Below are 19820 nucleotides of genomic sequence, written 5' to 3'. Positions count from 1 at the left end.
TGTACTGAAGGCAGAAGGTAGGTGAAGAAGGATAAGCACAGAGGATTCTTCCGCTGCTCTTGCTGTTCTTAGGGCTTCTGTCATAGACAGCAGAGCTGTTTCACTGGAATGGCCCTTTTTGAAACCAGACTGATTTATATCAAGAAGGTTCCTATGTGTGATGAAGTCCATGACTTGTTCAAAAATTGCTTATTCTATAACCTTGGAAAGAAATGGGAGACTGGCTGATAGTGCTCAACCACAACAGGGTTGAGTAAATGTATTTATTCATTTTATTCTATTTAAAACAGCAGCGTGATCATAATTTGTTTGAAGGCCGATGGAAATGTGTGCAAGGCCAGCAAGGAATTTATTATGGTATGCTTGTGACTCCTGCACAACTGTTGACTTGGAGTAGGATTGAAAGAACTGGATTCAGCAGGCAGGAAATACCCCTACCAGGGAATAGTTTGGATACCTCATACTCAGTGAGAGGAGAAAGTAAAGTAATACTATTTGCTCTGCAGATTGGGGGATTGAGAGAGGCCCACATAGTAGGACTGCTACATGTGGAGCTACATGTATAGCCATGCAACCATCAGGCGTTGAGCCGATGACCAAGGGTGACAGGTTGGGACGACAAATTGAATACTGATGGTAGCTTTCTTATCTCCAAACAAGGAAGCAAAGCTGTCAGCTGAGACGTTTGAGACAGGTGGAGGAGGAGGGTTCAGCAGCAAGTTGAATACAGAAAATAGCTTCAGTTCCCTCACCGGCCTGGGCCTGGGACGGGTGGGTCGGGTTACCCGGGCCTGGCGGGGCCCGCCGTGCAGCCTGGGGTGCCTTCTGGCGGTGCTGGATCCCCCCGGGGAGGGGGAAACGGTGCGTGATTGTATGTCTGTGTCGGTGGGAATGCGGTATGGAAGGGTCCTGCCATGGAGGATTTGAGCCTCCATTGGCAGGACATCAAAAACTTAATAATTTATCAATATTATTTTATACAAAGATGGTTATTATTATTATTATTATTAGTATTATTATTAGTATTATTATTATTATTATGTATAGTATATTATATTATTATTAGTATAGGTATCGAATAGGTGAATGGATGAATGAATGGGATGCCTGGGTCTGGGGCCCTCCGTTGTCGGGCCTGCGCGGGTGTCGCCTTGTTGGGGGGTTCCCTCTCTCCGGGCCCGTCTCCGGTCCCCCCCGCTGCCTCTACGGCGGGGCGCCCCTCTGGTCTTGGAGGGCCACTTTCGTGGGGGACGGGTGCGCCTGCCCGCGTCGGCGGCCGGGGCGGCTCTGTCTCTCCGGGCAGGCTGGCCCCCTGCCGGGTGGGGGTCGTTGGCCTGAAGGGTGAGGGCCTCCTGGCCGCGTGTCCGGCCCGGACCGGGTGGCCGGGGATTGCCTGGGTCGCGGTCCGCCGCCGCGGGATCCCTGGCTGCTTCTTTCCGCGCCGTGGGGGCCCCGCCCGCGGGCCCCCTCGGCCGCCGCCGGGTGGGGGGGGGGCCTCGCAGGCGGTGGGTTGCCTCCCTCCTACTTCTCCCCTCTGTGGGGTTGCCGGTGGCCTGGGTTCCGGGCTCTTCCTTGTCGGCCTCTGGTCTCGCGGGTGGCGGGGTTGCTCCCCCCCCTCCCCCACTATAGATACACTTCAGGTGGAGCTTTGTTTGGTTTATTACACACACACACACACACACACACACACACACACACACACACACACACACACACACACACACACACACACACACACACATATAGTCATTTAGTCACATGCATACACACACACACACACACACACACACACACACACACACACACACACACACACACACACACACACACACACACACACATGCATGATCATATACATACACACACACACACATAGACATACACACTGGCTTGTTCACCTGCATGCTGGCTCTCTAGTTTTTGGGTTTAGGTAGCGGTAGCGATAGCTTAGCTCAGACTGCGATCAGATCTCAAGATTTAGGTCGATTGCTGTTCGTGTTTTGGATGGCTCCGTGCCGGTTTCGTGCTTTGTTTGTGGTTTTTTTGTTGCAGATTTCCAGTGCTTGACGTGTGTCTCCGCGTGTTCCTGCTTCCTGGATTGGCAGTGGATGTCGTCACCCCCCCCCATCACCCCCCCCCCCCCCAAAAAAAAAAAGAAAAAAAAAAAAAAAAAAAAAAAAAACACTGGGTTTGTATGTGTATATTTATGTATGTGTACGCATATGTGTGCGTATATATATGTATATATTACATATAGTAATAATGCACATATATACACTTTTGGTTTCTACCGTCATGGTATCAATCAATAATATGTGTGCAGACAAGGTAGAAAAAAAAAAAAAAAAAAATAGCTTCAGTATCTGTGGTACGACTGATCGTATATTGTAATAACCCATGAAAGTCTTTGAGGTCAGCAGTATTAAAGGTTTTGAGCTATTTCCTTTCTGATCATTTGAGAGTTGTGCACAACTTATGGATGTTCTCAATCAGCCACAGCCAAGGCAGGGAAGAGCGAGCAGGTTTGTTGGATAGAGGACGCAGACTGTCCAGACAAGCAGTCGGCATAGAGCTGAAGGTCTCTGTAATGTAAAGAAAGCTGCTGCCAGTCCAGCTTTAGATCATGTCTCCCAATAAGACAATGATCTAAAAAAATACACCTACCGTACATTAATCCCAAACTGTTTGAAGGACACTATAATGAAGATCCTGGAGTGACCCTCTCAGAGTCCAGATCTCAGTCATGCTGAGAATCTGTGGAAGCAGCTAAAAGTTGATATCCTTGTTTTGAAACCACCACTCTGGGAATCGGGGAAAATAATCCAAGAAGAATGGCCCAAGAGACCTGAGGCAACTTCACTAGAAACTGAATTCATTGTTGAATATTATTAAAGGGGCATTGCTAAATTTGGCCTGATATTTGTTTTTTTTTCTTCCTAGTTTCATCTGAACATTGATATGTACTAATTTGTTTCAATGGATATTTGCCTTTGTTCTTTGAGAATCAAATAAACTTTAAACAGTTTATGGTTATGGTCATTTCCATAGAGACGTCAACAGTTTGGGTTAACTTCACAAAGTGGGGTTATATTTTTGACCTTAACTGTAAGCATGAGTGTATGTGCAGGAAAAACACTCTAAAGTGCTTTGTAGAACTTAGACGAGGGTAAAAAGGCTCGGTGTAAGTGTTTTATATAGACTTTCACACATAACCAGCTCTGAATTTCTTTCCTGTGTCCCCTTAACCACATCAATGTGGTTTGTAGGTCATTGAGGAGATTGTTGAGATGATGGAGAACTCGCCGGATCCTGGTGAAACTGAAGAGGAGGATGAAGAGGAGAGCAGCCACTGCTCCTCCAGGACCACTCCATCCCTGCTGGAGGAGATCAGACAGCTGTCACAGGCCTCCAACAACAACTGCTCCTATGAAGGTGGGTGCACTCATGCAGCTGTTTTATTTCTTTTTTCTTTTAAATTCTACTTTCTTTTTTTTTTTCCCCCAAAAACTCTGTCTGGTCTATCGTAGTGAAGAAAGAGTTGAAACAAGACAACACTTTTACATTGCAGGATAATCAGTTTTCATTACACTAATTTAGTGTGTCGCACATCCTTTTTTCTATTAACTAGTTAAGTATTAAGTAGTGACATGTACAGTCTTATTTGCTCAGGAGTCAATAGAATATAAGTTGTAAAAACAATATCCCATGCACACTCACACACATTTATTTTTTGTCTTTATTCTTTATTATTTATATATTGCATTATTAGTTTGACATCACTTTTGTATAGTTTCACTTTCTGTTTTTTTGTATGTTAATCTTGACATGAAATTTTAATATCTTCGGTGGAGGCTTCAAATAAGCCCATTGGGTTTTTTGCCTCTTCCTGCACCTATAGTGTTTATCATTGATATGTCCTGTATATTTTTAAAAAACTGTGCAAAACAATAAACTAAACTAAACTAAAACTAAACTAGCAGGAGTCATGTGTCAAGCTAGCTCCATCAATAACCCACCCCCAAAGGTGCACAAACACGGATCTGCTCTGATGTAAATATATTGATGTGGTATGGCGGGACCTGGGGGGGATATATTGAGAACAAGAGGAGGATGTACGCAAGCTCATCATCCTCAGGGCTGAGGTTTATCATAAATCACCATGTCACTGGAACGGTGATATGCAACTGACTGCTAAAATGACAGACTGTAGCTTTGCAAGAAACAAAACTCAGCTAATTAATAAACTGAAAAACCTTAGAAAGAAGCTCTTTGAAATCAATAACCACAACAGCAGGAGAAACAGTGGGATACTGGACTGACTGATCATATTTCGATTTTACTACGCTATTTGGGGAAGGCCACTTTTCAAATGCCTTTGTTATTCAGGGTAGCCTGGATCTGGCACCTGTTCCATCTCCTGCACCCAGTGTTGCATCTGCATTCTGATGCTGGTAAACCCGGTGAGGGCAATCAAACCAGCAGCGGAGCGACATATTACCGAGTATCCCTCGATAACACCTCCTGACTCCTCTTCCCTCCCGACAACTTGGCTTCAGGCACTGGGGAGGAAAAATCAAGTATTTAATTTACACTGCCCAGTACGTGTTAAATACAAGTTCTTCATCCAGCAAAAATATTGGGGTCTAATCTAAAAACACATTCTGTTTACTGCTGGATCTATGATCCTAGCCTCACCTACGGTCACCAACTGTGGGTAGTGACTAAAAGAACCTGATGGAGGATACAAGCAACTGAAATGAGTTTCCTTTGCTGGGTGCTTGGAATCTCTCTTATAGATTGAAATTCAGTCATCCAGGAGAGACTGAGTGGAGTCACTGCTCTTCCACATCAAAAGAAGACATTTGAATCTTGGACGCTTGCCTGGGGAAGTGTTTCAGTGATGTCCATCTGAGAAGAAGGCCTGGTGCAGACCCGGTTGATGTTGGAGGGATTAACACTCTTGGATGGCTTGGGAATGCTTGGTGTTCCTCTGGCACAGCTGGAGGGGGAGAGGGAGGTCTGGGCCTCTTTTCTTAAGCTGCTGCGTTCATGACCTTCAGAAAAGAAGAAGTTAATGGATGGAACTCCCTAAAGGAAGTCATTAAGCGTAAACAATAATTTGTTAATCTTTCATCTTCATTTGAAGTGAACAGGCTGTACTCCCAGCAAAATGTTGCTTCCTAATGATAAGCTCTTTTACAAAGTGCAATTCTTCAGTTTTATTTTTCAACAGGAACTCATTTTCTAATGACAGAAATTCTCAAGTGCTTAACATATGTAACAAAGCTCCAATAAAACATCAAAGCTGAGTCTCTCTTCAGACCTGACCAAACATGAAAACTCTCATCAAATCTAGCATGTATGTATGTATATATAAGGGCTGCAATGGTACACACAAGTCACGGTTCGGTACGGGAAAAAAGCAAGACAAGATTTTTTCATTTATTTTGAACAGACTGCAAAACTAAAAACCATCTCCTGTTATAAAAAGTAAAATGAAAAGTACATACATAGAATAAAACAAATTATATACAGTATGTATACATATATATATATATATATATATATATATATATATATATATATATATATATATATATATATATATATATATATATATATATACATATATATATATATATATATATATATATATATATATATATATATATATATATATATATATATATATATATATATATATATATATACACAGTGTTACAAATCGCTGAACAAAGCCAAGAATTAAATCCAGGTTTGAAGGCACCCAAAAAATAAAATAAGACTGCAAATAAATCCAATAAATATAAAGCCAATACAAACTACAATGATAATAAGCTTGCATCAAAGCTTTTCTTCAATACAATCTCCCATCCTGGCCAAGCAACGGGCCACTGTCGAAAGGAAAACTCCTCTTTAACAGGAAGAAACATCTGACAGAACCAGACTGTATAAATGGAAAAAGGTCTGTTTTCCATCCTTGACTGCAATCCACCATCATCTCTGTACATTTGCTTGCAGGTCTGAGCTTGATGCCCAGCTCAGCCCTGGTGGAGCTGCTTCACAGGGTGGAGGCGGCTATCCGGGACTACTCAGAAGAGCTGGTCAACCAGCTGGCCCGGCGTGACGAACTGGAGTTTGAGAAGGAGGTGAAGAACACATTCATCACGGCGCTGATGGAGGTGCAGAACCGGCAGAAGGAGCAACGGGAAAACAGCAAACGCCGGCGTCGGGACAAGGCCCTGAGCCTGCAGGGAGGGGGGACACTGCCTGCCAACATAGGGAACTCCACAGGCTCCACGGGTCACTCAGAGAAGACTGGCACCATGCCCGTTAAGGTGGGAACATGTGTGGGGGTGTATGTGCTCATGCATGTGCAGCTGCCATCGTTTATCTTTGCAGTCAGATAAAGGTGAGATAGCAGGGCCGGTAGCTCTTCCTCTTCCCTATGTTAGCATTAATGGATCTCAGGTCCATTAGCCACTAAAACATCTTCCAGGAAAGCGTACGTCCAGTACCAGTCCAGTCTGCTCCAGTACAGCAACTACATCTAATGGATTTTCCTTCAGTGAACGCTGCAACTGTGGTTTTATCTGTAAATGCCGGTGAGGCTCCAGTAAGCCAGCAGAGTAATGTGGATGTTTACTCCTTAGACTACATACCTGCTACCCCCCCTCACTTCCCATCCCATCTCTAAATGAGAAGTATATCACATGTAATATACACAATAAGTGAATGTGTCTGATGGCAATTCTGAGATAACATCCGCTGAATGGTCTGCGTCTTTGTTGTGTTGGTTAATATTCTACCAATCTTTAATCTAGTAACTGGGTTTGTAGTTTGATATAATCTTTCTTATGTGTGTGATTTACAGCGATTCAGCATGGAGGGCCTGTCTAACATCCTGCAGACGGGAATAAGACAGACCTTTGGAAGCACAGGAAATGAGAAGCAGGTAAGGTTAACAGCGCTACTCTGGTAGTGCCCTGTTGCAACAATCCAGGCTATAATCTGTCTTTATTGTACTGTAACCCTTTATAGGGCAATCAATAAAATACTTAATTTAGAGGGTTATTGGATAATATTAAAGGATCTCTATTAACATCGTAACTTTTCTCATAATAACCATAGTGTAGTTCTACTGAAGTGGCCAAATATGGCTCACATTTTTTCCATCCTTTTTTTCTTTTGCAATAACACTTATTTATTAAACTGTACTGTTTTAACGATTTCTATCACTGTTTACCTCTCAAAGTACAAAGTATTTAATAGGTACTGGGTGAGTGGTAGCCTATTTGGGTTCAAGAGGTGAGCCTTAACCCTTAACTGCTCCTGGGCAGCCCACTGCTCCTAGTGTAACTAGTGATGGGTTAAAAGCAGAGGACTAATGCCTGTGTGTTCCGTTAGACATATAATGACAAATGAAGATCATACATATACAAAAGTTCTCAATAGCTCATCAGCACTTTATTTAAAAAAAAAAAAACAAGAAAAAATACCACTCTGATTATAGGACAACGACTTCAGGGTTCTTATCCTGGTGGCTACATCATTCCTGCTAAACTGTCACCATCCAGATCTGTCCAGAGTTAGATTTCACACTCACAACAATACTGAGGGAGGGTTAAGAGTTTTTTGTACCATGCCAGGAGAATGTATATAAAGCATTACAATTATTTCTAATATGATTGATTGACGGTCAGTTCAGCCAATGGCTAGCTGTTATCTCTTCTTCATCGCCATGCTACAGCACTTAGAGAAGCAACCAGTTGTTTGTATCAACCCAGCGTTGGCTAAACACAACAGACATTTTTGATGTCATTGTTAAAGGGAAAGTTCGTTTTTTTACAACCTGGACCTTATTTCTGGAATTTTTTATGGTCGTATACTCACCCAGGCAAGTTTGGTGTCATTTGGAGTCCTTCGGAAGATATTAGGGTTTTTTTTGCGAGCCGCTTCTCCATATAACGGTAGTGAACGGGGCACAGCGGGACACAGACGATGCAGCGTCTAAAATAACACATGATTGCCGCGAAACTCGTTCATTTATTTTATGAATCACTAGATCTGCTTCCAGGACCTGTTTTCTACATCCGGGGCTTTGTCTGTAACAAATAAATCAGTTTGTAAACAAGACCTCTGAACTCATGACGTCATCTCTGTGCGCGCACTCTGTCCTCCGTTCAGTGAGCTCTTCAGCCGTATACTCTGGCTCAAAACGGTAAGGACGTCCATCATATTCAAAGTCGTCGTCCACAACCTCAGAATTTGACAAATATTCAGACATGTTTCAAATAACTAACAGTAAACTAACAGTAGCGAACTCCAGCTGTACACAGAGCTGTGTCTGCGATGCGCGCACAGAGATGACGTCATGCAGGTCAGAGGTCTTGTTTACAAACTGATTTCCTTGTTACACACAGCCCCGGATGTAGACAACAGGTCCTGGAAGCAGATCTAGTGATTCATAAAAGAAATGAACGAGTTTCGCAGCAATCATGTGTTATTTGGACGCTGCATCGTCTGTGTCCCGCTGTGCCCACATGCGCTACCATTATATGGAGAAGCGGCTCGCAAAAAACACCCTAATATCTTCCGAAGGACTCCAAATGACACCAAACTTGCCTGGGTGAGTATACGACCATAAAAAATGCCAGAAATAAGGTCCAGGTTGTAAAAAAACGAACTTTCCCTTTAAGTCAACATGGTAAATGGTATATCCCGCTGTAAATGTCTGCTGGCAGCTCTGCAGATATTTTGGCAGGGATCTGCTGAAGGAGCTGAGCACCAAAGGTAACTTTGATTGACGTATGGTGGGCGTGTCCCCGTCAGCTTCCAGAGCAACAATGCAGGTTTGGATCTGGACCCTAGTGGTCAGCAGAGGAACTACAGGTCTAGATCAAGACCAAAGTAGTGAGTGGAGCTCACACATAGGAGCTAACATAAGTGCTTGAATGTGTAAAGGTGACACTGTGAATTAGTTTATCTACAACCGTCTTCCATCTAACCTTGAATGTTTATCTTTAACCCCCCGAACTTTGATTGTGTTTCAGTATCTAAACACTGTTATCCCATTTGAGAAGAAGGGTATCCCTCCATCTATTGACGACCTGCAGATGCTCACAAAAAGTAAATATTTGTTCTTTAATTTTTGGAAAAAACTAAAGTAATAATTGGTTCTTAAAAAGTGGACACATTCTGACTTTACTTTGAATTTTTTTCTCAAATATAGTTCTTTATGCCATAAAGGAAGACAGTGAGAAGGTGCCCACACTGCTGACTGACTATATTTTAAAAGGTAAATACAATTACAAAAAAAGTCATACTCTGTAAAATAGAATTCAATAAGTAGCAGATCTCATAAACCAAACATCTGTGACACATTTCTAATGTTTTACCTTGGCTTGACAAACAAGGACATGCTGCACAGCCAGTAGAATCAACAGACAGACATTTCCAAGTTCCCAACTTTGTCTTGGCTGCTTTCTACAAGCAGAAAAAAACAGTCCAACAGATCAAAAATGGTTCTGATTTGTCAGAGAAACCTGGGATTACAGTACATTGTAGTGCATTTTTACACCAAAATATCAAACTATAACAACAGTAAGACTGTTATTTTTCAACTGCTAGCTCAGTGAGTCTTTTTTTTACCAGTGATCACCCTGTCACTGTTACAATCTGTGGAGTCTTAACTGACTCAAACTGATCAATCAATCAATCAATCAATCTTTATTTATAAAGCCCTTTACAACACACAGGGTGACCAAAGTGCTTTCCATTAAAATCCACATTAAAACAAAACAATTTAAAAACAACATAATAAAACCATTAAAATTAAATTAAGAATATTTCACATCAATACTATGTATTAAAAGCCATAACTGATAACAGATCAGTCACATTCGTAACATGAAGCAGTTCGTTAGTGATGGTTTTCTTCGAAAATGGTCGGTTTGGTTAACTTTTTCTATGCAACAATGTCACTGACCTGATGATGATAATTAACCTAATTAATTCTAGATGTTTCTGGTTAGCACAACTTACTTTTTTTTAGCCCTTTCTTGTTCATGTCCCGGTTTTTAGAGATGTATGCCAAATTAACTCAATTTTTCATGAAATGTTAAAATGTCTCACTTTAATTAATCAATTACTGCAATATTATTTGGTGTAATACCTACCCCATTCATCTAAAAAAATTAGAAGTTTTACAGAAAAAAATTATCCGTGCCATCTCTTGGACTGAATTTAATTCACCTACTCGACATCTGTTTGCCCACTATGGTATTCTTCGACTCAAAGAATATAACTACTTCCATAATGCATGTACAATATATCAGGTGGTCTCAGGTTTGAATCCCAGATTAACTCAACTCATCCCAATCTCCGTTCCCCAGCACACCCACAAAACTAGACACAAACACCTCATTATAGGGAAAAAACGTAAACTTGTGGGAACAAGTATGAGTGTTGTGTGTCGGGGACCACAGATTTGGAATGAGCTGAATGATAACCTTAAAAAGTCACAGTCCATCTCCATATTTAAACGGCAGTTAAAGAATCTATTGTTAAACTCATATATATAAACGTACACTCCAGGATCACAAAATGTTTCATGTTAAGTGTTTGTAATGTGATATGTTGCATGTAAGTGGTAGTCTAGTATAATGTGCATGTTGTTTTGTTGTGTTATGTGTGTATTTAGTGCAAGTGTATGTATGTATTCCTGCCTACTGTATGTATGTTCATTGGCTCCTACCATAAGCTTTTGATAGCTTCTCCAGGAGACCAATTCACATGTGTGAGTGTGAGTGTGAATAAATCAAATATCTGATACCTCCTGCGTGAATGAAATATGGTTTTATAACGTTTGAAAATCATCAGCTGATTTGGGTTTGGTTTTGTAGTTCCCAGTAAATCAGTGGATGTTATTTCTGTTAAACTGGACTTGGTACTGTATAAAGATACATATCTAGTTTGTTTTGTGTTTGTTTCCAGTACTGTGTCCTACCTAAAGCCCCCCCAGGCCGGGGGCCGTGGTGCGGCAGAGGAACCCCCTTCTCCTCGCCTCTGGTCCAGCTGCATGAACCCCCCTCTCCTCCCATCATTGACAAGGGCCCTCCCCATCCTCATGGTCATACTCATATCTAACCCCCCGCTGAGCCCCCCTGGTCCCAGGTTTCCTCCTCCAGGACTTCACTAACGGAGCATGACATCCTAGCAACGATCACACGACAACTCTGGTGCAGGACACGGTCTTGCCACTTCCTCCTCAGTTTTATCTTTTTATTTATCCCTCCGTCTGTTTCATTTCATCTAACAGAACCTCGGCATTGGCGGTTCTAACTCTGAACCTCTGGATCCTGGTTCTAGTCTGTTCATTGTTGCATACAGACCATGACGTGTACTTCCCTGTACTGTTTCCAGTAAAACCAGTGATTGTTTGAATACAAAGCCATGCCTTTCCTTCTGCCAACTCAGTACTGTAGCTTCAAACTCACAATGATTACGGGTGCAGCGCAGCATCACCTCGCTTCTGTCTCGACATCCAGTTCTCTTCTGACTTCTTTTGGTGCATTTTTTGTTAGTATCTGAATATTTGATATAAACTCGGTTACTGATTTTCTACTTTCATTTCCGGTCATTAGAGTTCAGCCACCTCTACGAGTCCCAGCAAGTTTTCCTTGTACATCTCCCTCCCCCCATCATTATAAAGCTCATTTCCATGACGACATGTGTATTTACATATTAGTATACTTTGACTTCCTTTGCTCATTTAGATGAATGTCACATCGCCAGATGCAAATTCTAATAAACATTCTACCCTCCAGATGTGTGCAGGTGCTTTCATTTGTCTTTACTTTGACATTCAGACTTTGCTGAGAACCTGAATGAGTTAACTTCCATTTCTGTTCTTCAAAAACACACCGTAAATGAGAACATCTCTGGACCCAATAAAGAACCAGAACCACATTTTTGGCAGGCATGCACCTCTAAACAACCTGGGAGCTCCTCTTTCATGCTGGGCCTGAGAACAATGTCTCTGCTGAGACAACAGGCGACCAGTACTAGTTAGACGACAGGTGACCGGTACCATTTAAATAACAGCTGACTAGTACCACTTCCAGAACCAGTATTTTTTTTAACCCTATTCAGATGCATGGCACCTCTGCTGCCACTTGTGGGCGCTCAACCTACATATTCCAGTACGTCAAAAGGAAGTCTTCCTCTTCTGAACCCACTCTTCAGAACCAGCACCCTTGAAAAAAAAATGAATATGGGGCTGGGAGTTTGAATTCAGATTGGTGTGTCTGTAAAACGTACGTTTCTGGGTTTGAGGTAGAGGAATCCAGTCCCATCACCTCCATCAGTATCTACCTCCATAGGACCGGGACCACAGAACTAAAGGTCCAGGACCACAGGGCCGCAGGATCAGGACCGCAGGACCGCAGGACCTCACACGCTACGATCATGAAAGACATGGCTGCATCATTCTCAACAGATTCTGTTCAAAGTTAAGTTGATGAGGGTCCAGAATACTTAGTTCAAAACTCAGGAAAGTTTCCTTGATGATAAATTCAACTGGAGAGCAGAATTACTGAGTGGAGGTGTTGGACCTCAGATATGAACGTCTGTGTGGACGTCTGGAAAGCTTTTTCTTAATCCTTTAATGCCAGATGTATCATTTGATTGATGAATTTATGAGACCTACCCCCTAATTAGTCTATTTGCCAGCCTATAGAGCCCTACTGTGAACCCGGAAATGTTGAGTACCCCAAAGTTTTATGCATGTACAACAGCAAAGTTCAGCTGCGCAGCTGCAGGCCTGGCCTGTACCAGCTACTGCTTCTGCAAAGGCTATGATGGTAGATGTTGCAACACGTACACACACTCACAGCAAGAAGAGCAAGACAACAAGAATGTAGAGTCTGGAGAAGAAGATGATGACAGAGCAGACGACGAGGATGATGTTGAGATTGATTATGAGGATATGATTTATAACAGTGCAGAGTAGTAGAAGTGCAAGGCGCTCTTGCTTGATGCAAGTTTTCCAGTTGTAATGCATTGTGTAACTAGTTCACATAGAGTTTTCTGCTTTGATAATTTTGGGTATATTTGTGTTTTAAAACCTGTGTGTAAACTCATGTGTTCTACCTGTTGAACATTTTTTACTTGTATTATAGTCCCTTCTCTATTTTTTGAGGATATTATTCAGCCATAGTCATATTATTAGGGCCTGAGCACTTACAGTGCGAAGGCCCTATTGTATCTGTAGGAATTATTCTTTCTTTATTCTTTCTTCTGACGAAATGAGGGCCTTTTTGCCCCCCTAAACGTCCCCCAAAAGTCACCAAATTTTGCACGCAAGTCAGGCCTGGCGAAAAATTTGATATTTAATGGTTTGCATTAATGGGCGTGGCAAAATGGCTCAACAGCGCCCCCCGGAAAACTTTGTGCCTCAAGCCCCACAATACGGTTTGACGTACATGCACGAAAATCGGTACACACCTGTATCATGGCGCAACTTAAAGAAAAGTCTCTTGGCGCCATGGCCGAAACCCAACAGGAAGTCGGCCATTTTGAACTAATCATGTAATTTTGGCGAAATTTATGCCATTCCTTCGGCAGTTAATACGGCCCGAACCGTAACGTGCACCCAGGTGTGTTATACATCCAAATGTGCGTCTCCATCCTGCCACTACACGCATTACTTTTCTCAGTCTGGACAATCTTGTGGCACATAGTTGGTTTGATGGGTTGCTGTAAAGCTCAGGAGGTAGAGAATGTGTTTGAGATGTTGCAGGACTGAGTTCAATTATATGCAAAACTATCAGAAAATTACGCCAAGGAATGCTCTGTCAAATATTAAATGTGAGAACTAGTCAGTTTTTTTTTTTTTTAAATAGGAGTACCTGCTTGTGTTGAGGTTCAGTGCCCTCTTCAACATGTTCTTTAACATGTTGAACATTTTGAAAGCTTGAAACAAAGGACAAAAGATAAAAAGTTTTCAGTGCAGTTAAACTTGTGTCCTGGTGTAGCTCATCTTGGAACAAAGAGGCTTTTAATGCAGAAGTTATTGGACCAAACCTTATACCTGAACCACTTTTAAAATGACGTCCTTCTACTAACGATTGAAAACTGGCCAGGAAGCCAATTCCCGAGGTCTTCACCCCGTTGACTTTAAGTAGCACAAATCCACTTTTAGAGTTCAACACACAAAATGAAAAGATAAATGCACTAAGAGAGATGTCTTCCCCCCAAGGATGCTGGTGGTGTGGAGGGTTTGCTCAGGGCTATAAGGTCCCAATGAAAGGGTGGTCCATGCTGGTTCAAACCCTCCCCATCCTCAGTATCTGGAGGCATCAGACCTTATAATTGGACCACTTTTTAAATGATGTCCTTCAACTGAGGACTGAAAACTGGCCAGGAAGCCTGCAAAGGAGGCAAGTATGTTGTGCACCATGGAAGAGTGCCGCACGTTGTTAAACAGACTGTGAGTTCAATTCCCGCTGGACTTCTTCATCCAGTTGTCTTTAAGTAGAACTAAATCCATTTATAGAGTTCAACACTCAAAATGAAAAGATAAATGCACTATGAGAGATGTCTTCCCCCAAGGATACTGGTGGTGTAGAGGGTTTGCTCGGGGCTCTAAGGTTCCAATGAAAGGGTGCTCCATGCTGGTTCAAACCCGCAGTATCTGGAGAGGTAGAGGCATCAGACCTTATAACTGGACCACTTTTAAAATGACGTCCTTCTACTGACGATTGAAAACTGGCCAGGAAGCCTGGGAAAGAGGCAATAATGTGGGGCCTCATGGTAAAAAGTTGCACATTGTTAAAGAGACTGTGAGTTCAATTCCCTCCAGAGGTCTTCAGCCCGTTGACTTTAAGTAGCACAAAATCCACTTTTAGAGTTCAACACACAAACTGAAAAGTTAAATGCGCTATATGAGAGATGTCTTTTGTCTGAGTCTAGTTAGTGGTGTGGAGTGTTTGCTCACGCCTTTAAGGCGCCAATGAAAAGGTGGTGCATGCTGGTTCAAACCATCCTCAGTATCTGGAGGCATCAGACCTTATAATTGGACCACTTTTTAAATGATGTCCTTCAACTGAGGACTGAAAACTGGCCAGGAAGCCTGCAAAGGAGGCAAGTATGTTGTGCACCATGGAAGAGTGCCGCACGTTGTTAAACAGACTGTGAGTTCAATTCCCGCTGGACTTCTTCATCCAGTTGTCTTTAAGTAGAACTAAATCCATTTATAGAGTTCAACACTCAAAATGAAAAGATAAATGCACTATGAGAGATGTCTTCCCCCAAGGATACTGGTGGTGTAGAGGGTTTGCTCGGGGCTCTAAGGTTCCAATGAAAGGGTGCTCCATGCTGGTTCAAACCCGCAGTATCTGGAGAGGTAGAGGCATCAGACCTTATAACTGGACCACTTTTAAAATGACGTCCTTCTACTGACGATTGAAAACTGGCCAGGAAGCCTGGGAAAGAGGCAATAATGTGGGGCCTCATGGTAAAAAGTTGCACATTGTTAAAGAGACTGTGAGTTCAATTCCTGCCAGAGGTCTTCAGCCCGTTGACTTTAAGTAGCACAAAATCCACTTTTAGAGTTCAACGCTAAAAATGAAAAGATAAATGCACTAAGAGAGATGTCTTCCCCCCAAGGATACTGGTGGTGTGGAGGGTTTGCTCATGGCTATAAGGTGCCAATGAAAGGGTGGTGCATGCTGGTTCAAACCCTCCCCATCCTCAGTATCTGGAGGGGTAGAGGGATCAGGGAGGATGAGAGGTTAGGAGTGCTAGGGGGTGAGGTAGGATGAGGAGGGCTTGGGGGGTCAGGTAGGATGAGCAGGGGTCAGGTAGGATGAGCAGGGGTCAGGTAGGATGAGCAGGGCTAGGGGAGTCAGGTAGGATGAGGAGGGGTCAGGTAGGATGAGGAGGGCTAGGGGGGTCAGGTAGGATGAGCAGGGGTCAGGTAGGATGAGGAGGGCTTGGTGGGGTCAGGTAGGATGAGCAGGGGAAGGGGGTCAGGTAGGATGAGGAGGGCTTGGTGGGGTCAGGTAGGATGAGCAGGGGAAGGGGGTCAGGTAGGATGAGGAGGGGTCAGGTAGGATGAGGAGGGGGTCAGGTAGGATTAGGAGGAGTCGGATGAGGAGGGGTCATGTCGGATGAGCAGGGGAAGGGGGTCAGGTAGGATGAGGAGGGGTCAGGTAGGATGAGGAGGAGTCGGATGAGGAGGGGTCAGGTCGGATGAGGAGGGCTAGGGGGGTCAGGTAGGAGGATGAGGAGGGCAGGAGGACTAGATGAGAAAGGCAAGGGGGATCAGGGTGTAAGAGGCTAGGGATATGAGGAAAGACAGCTTGGGGGGAGGTCAGGAAGGTTGAGGTAAGAAAGTAATTCAAAGCTTTGATTTGTAAAAGGCCCTATCACCTGATCCTCCAAGCACGCTTGCCTCATCCTTCCTGACCCCCCTTGCCCTTCTCCTACCTCGCCCCTCTCAACCTTCCTGACGCCACCAAGCCCTCCTCTTCCTACCTCATACCCCTGGCCCTTCAGCTGTCCTCTTACTCCCTAGCCCTCTCCTGCTACCTGACCCGCCCCCCTAACCTTCTCATCCTACCTCATCCCCCAGGCGCTCCTGCCTTCTCATCCTACCTGACCCCTCCTCATCCTACCTGACCCCCCTAGCCCTCCTCATCCTACCTGTCCCCCCCAATCCTAGCTGAACCCTGCTGATCCTACCTGACCCCTCCTCATCCTACCTGACCCCCCTAGCCCTCCTCATCCTACCTGACCCCTGCTCATCCTACCTGACCCCTGCTCACCCCTCCTCATCCTACCTGACCCCCCTAGCCCTCCTCATCCTACCTGACCCCTGCTCATCCTACCTGACCCCTCCTCATCCTACCTGACCCCTGCTCATCCTACCTGACCCCTCCTCATCCTACCTGACCCCTGCTCATCCTACCTGACCCCTCCTCATCCTACCTGACCCCCCTAGCCCTCCTCATCCTACCTGACCCCTGCTCATCCTACCTGACCCCTGCTCACCCCTCCTCATCCTACCTGACCCCCCTAGCCCTCCTCATCCTACCTGACCCCTGCTCATCCTACCTGACCCCTCCTCATCCTACCTGACCCCTGCTCATCCTACCTGACCCCTCCTCATCCTACCTGACCCCTGCTCATCCTACCTGACCCCTCCTCATCCTACCTGACCCCCCTAGCCCTCCTCATCCTACCTGACCCCTGCTCATCCTACCTGACCCCTCCTCATCCTACCTGACCCCCCAAGCCCTCCTCATCCTACCTCACCCCCTAGCACTCCTAACCTCTCATGCTCCCTGATCCCTCTACCCCTCCAGATACTGAGGATGGGGAGGGTTTGAACCAGCATGCACCACCCTTTCATTGGCACCTTATAGCCATGAGCAAACCCTCCACACCACCAGTATCTTTCAACTTTTTACCATGAGGCTCCACATTATTGCCTCTTTCCCAGGCTTCCTGGCCAGTTTTGAATCGTCAGTAGAAGGACATCATTTTAAAAGTGGTGCAGGTATAAGGTCTGATGCCTCTACCTCACCAGATTGTGAGGATGGGGAGGGTTTGAACCAGCATGCACCACCCTTTCATTGGCACCTTAGAGCCCCGAGCAAACCCTCCACACCACCAGTATCCTTGGGGGAAGACATCTCTCATAGTGCATTTATCTTTTCATTTTGAGTGTTGAACTCTAAAAGTGGATTTAGTTCTACTTAAAGACAACTGGATGAAGAACTCTGGCGGGAATTGAACTCACAGTCTGTTTAACAATGTGCGGCACTCTTCCATGGTGCACAACCAGAGGTGTCAAGTAACGAAGTACAAATACTTCGTTACCTTACTTAAGTAGAAATTTTGGTTATCTATACTTCACTGGAGTAATTAATTTCCGGACGACTTTTTACTTTTACTCCTTACATTTTCACGCAATTATCTGTACTTTTTACTCCTTACATTTTAAAAACAGCCTATTTCATTTTGGCCTTTAAAATAAAACTATCCAGTTAAATTGCTCCATCCGGATAGAGTGAATTTGGTTGTGGTTGTGGCACAGATGTTCTTACACCCGTTGCCCTCAGATTCCTGCAACTAAACTTGGATGTACATTCCAATAAAGGTTAGGATAAATGATAACATGCATTAGATTATGTGCTACTTAAAGTCAACGGGCTGAAGACCTCTGGCGGGAATTGAACTCACAGTGTCTTTAACAATGTGCAGCTCTTTACCATGATGCTCCACATACAGTACTCACCTCTTTCACAGGCTTCCTGGCCAGTTTTCAATCCTCAGTAGGACATTATTTTAAAAGATGCTCAGGTATAGGGTTTGCTCCAATAACCTCTGCATTTGAAACCCTCTTTATTCCAAGATGAGCTACACCAGGACACAAGTTCAGCTGCACTGGAAATTGTAATCCCTCCAAACCACCAAATAACCTCTTCAGTCATGTCTCATAGCGCATTTAACTTTTCATTTTGAACTTTAAAATTGACAGGTTTGGTGCTTTTTAAAGACAACAGGATGAAGAACTCTAGAAGGAATTGAACCTTAAGTCTTCTTTAGACCATGCACCTCCATAACATCTTGTGCCATAGAGTCACATGCGGCTAAGGCTTCCTAGTGAGTTTTTAGTCCTCAGTAGAAGGAAATCGCTTTAAAAGTGGTCCCGGGCTAAGGTTTGAACACAAGCTCTGCAGTGGGAAGCCTCTTCGCATCCAGTTGAGCTACTGAAGAGTACTTTGACATGAGGTTTCAAAATAGTCTATCACAGGGCTCTTCAAGTCCGGTCCTCGAGGGATCAGGTAGGATGAGAGGGCAGGAGGGGTAGAGGGATCAGAAGGGTCCTGCATGGTTTAGGTGTTATCTTGCATCAACACACCTGATTATAATCAATGGTCATCACCAGAAGTTTCAAGTAACGAAGTACAAATACTTCGTTACCTTACTTAAGTAGAAATTTTGGTTATCTTTACTTCACTGGAGTAATTATGTTTCAGACGACTTTTTACTTTTACTCCTTACATTTTCACGCAATTATCTGTACTTTTTACTTTTACTCCTTAAATTTTCACGCAATTATCTGTACTTTTTACTCCTTACATACTTGTTACTCTATTTCATTTCGGCCTTTAAATAAAAACTATCCAGTTAAATTGCTCCATCCGGATAGAGTGAATTTGGTTGTGGTTGTTTCAGATGTTCTTGTCCAGTTTTGTTCTTACATCTGTTCCCTCAGATTCCTGCAACTAAACTTGGATGTACATTCCAATAAAGGTTAGGATAAATGATAACATGCATCTGAAGTTTGACTTTTTGCACCATTACAATACTTATAGCACTAGTCATCATATCTTCTGCTCTCTGAAACACATGTTAATGCTCAATAGTACACATATATGCTTCTTTAATATATTTGCATTATACTAAGATTCATTCATTTTCAATGGCTTTTGTCCTTAATGACTTTTTCCCCCTTACATTACTTTTACTTTTATACTTTAGGTAGTTTTGAAACCAGTACTTTTATACTTTTACTTGAGTAAAAAACTTGAGTTGATACCTCAACTTCTACAGGAGTATTTTAATATTCTCTAGTATCTATACTTCTACCTGAGTAATGAAGGTGACACCTCTGGTCATCAACAACTTGTCATCGAGGTCTACACAACTCCATTAGTGACAGTTTACAGCCAGTGGAGGCTCAAACTGTTGAACTTGTCTTTGCTGCCGGTAAAACTATGACCACAAAATAACGTTTATGCATGTGC

At 43.4% G+C, this 19820-nt stretch overlaps 1 protein-coding gene across 1 annotated transcript in view; it reads left to right on the top strand.

The window, feature by feature from the left end:
• fez1 (fasciculation and elongation protein zeta 1 (zygin I)) overlaps nucleotides 1-11827 on the top strand; it is a 34949-nt gene extending 23122 nt beyond the window's left edge. The window contains exons 5-10 of the mRNA XM_061740245.1: nucleotides 3267-3432; nucleotides 6022-6338; nucleotides 6875-6955; nucleotides 9054-9129; nucleotides 9233-9298; nucleotides 10996-11827. Coding sequence (XP_061596229.1) covers nucleotides 3267-3432; nucleotides 6022-6338; nucleotides 6875-6955; nucleotides 9054-9129; nucleotides 9233-9298; nucleotides 10996-11012 — 723 coding nt within the window. The 3' untranslated portion in view covers nucleotides 11013-11827. The remainder of the gene's footprint in view (nucleotides 1-3266; nucleotides 3433-6021; nucleotides 6339-6874; nucleotides 6956-9053; nucleotides 9130-9232; nucleotides 9299-10995) is intronic.
• Nucleotides 11828-19820: the final 7993 nt, after the last annotated feature.

The sequence above is a fragment of the Cololabis saira genome, chromosome 14 (assembly GCF_033807715.1).
Source record: "Cololabis saira isolate AMF1-May2022 chromosome 14, fColSai1.1, whole genome shotgun sequence".
NCBI classification, from domain to species: domain Eukaryota; kingdom Metazoa; phylum Chordata; class Actinopteri; order Beloniformes; family Belonidae; genus Cololabis; species Cololabis saira.
This window is presented reverse-complemented; position numbering and strand designations above follow the sequence as displayed.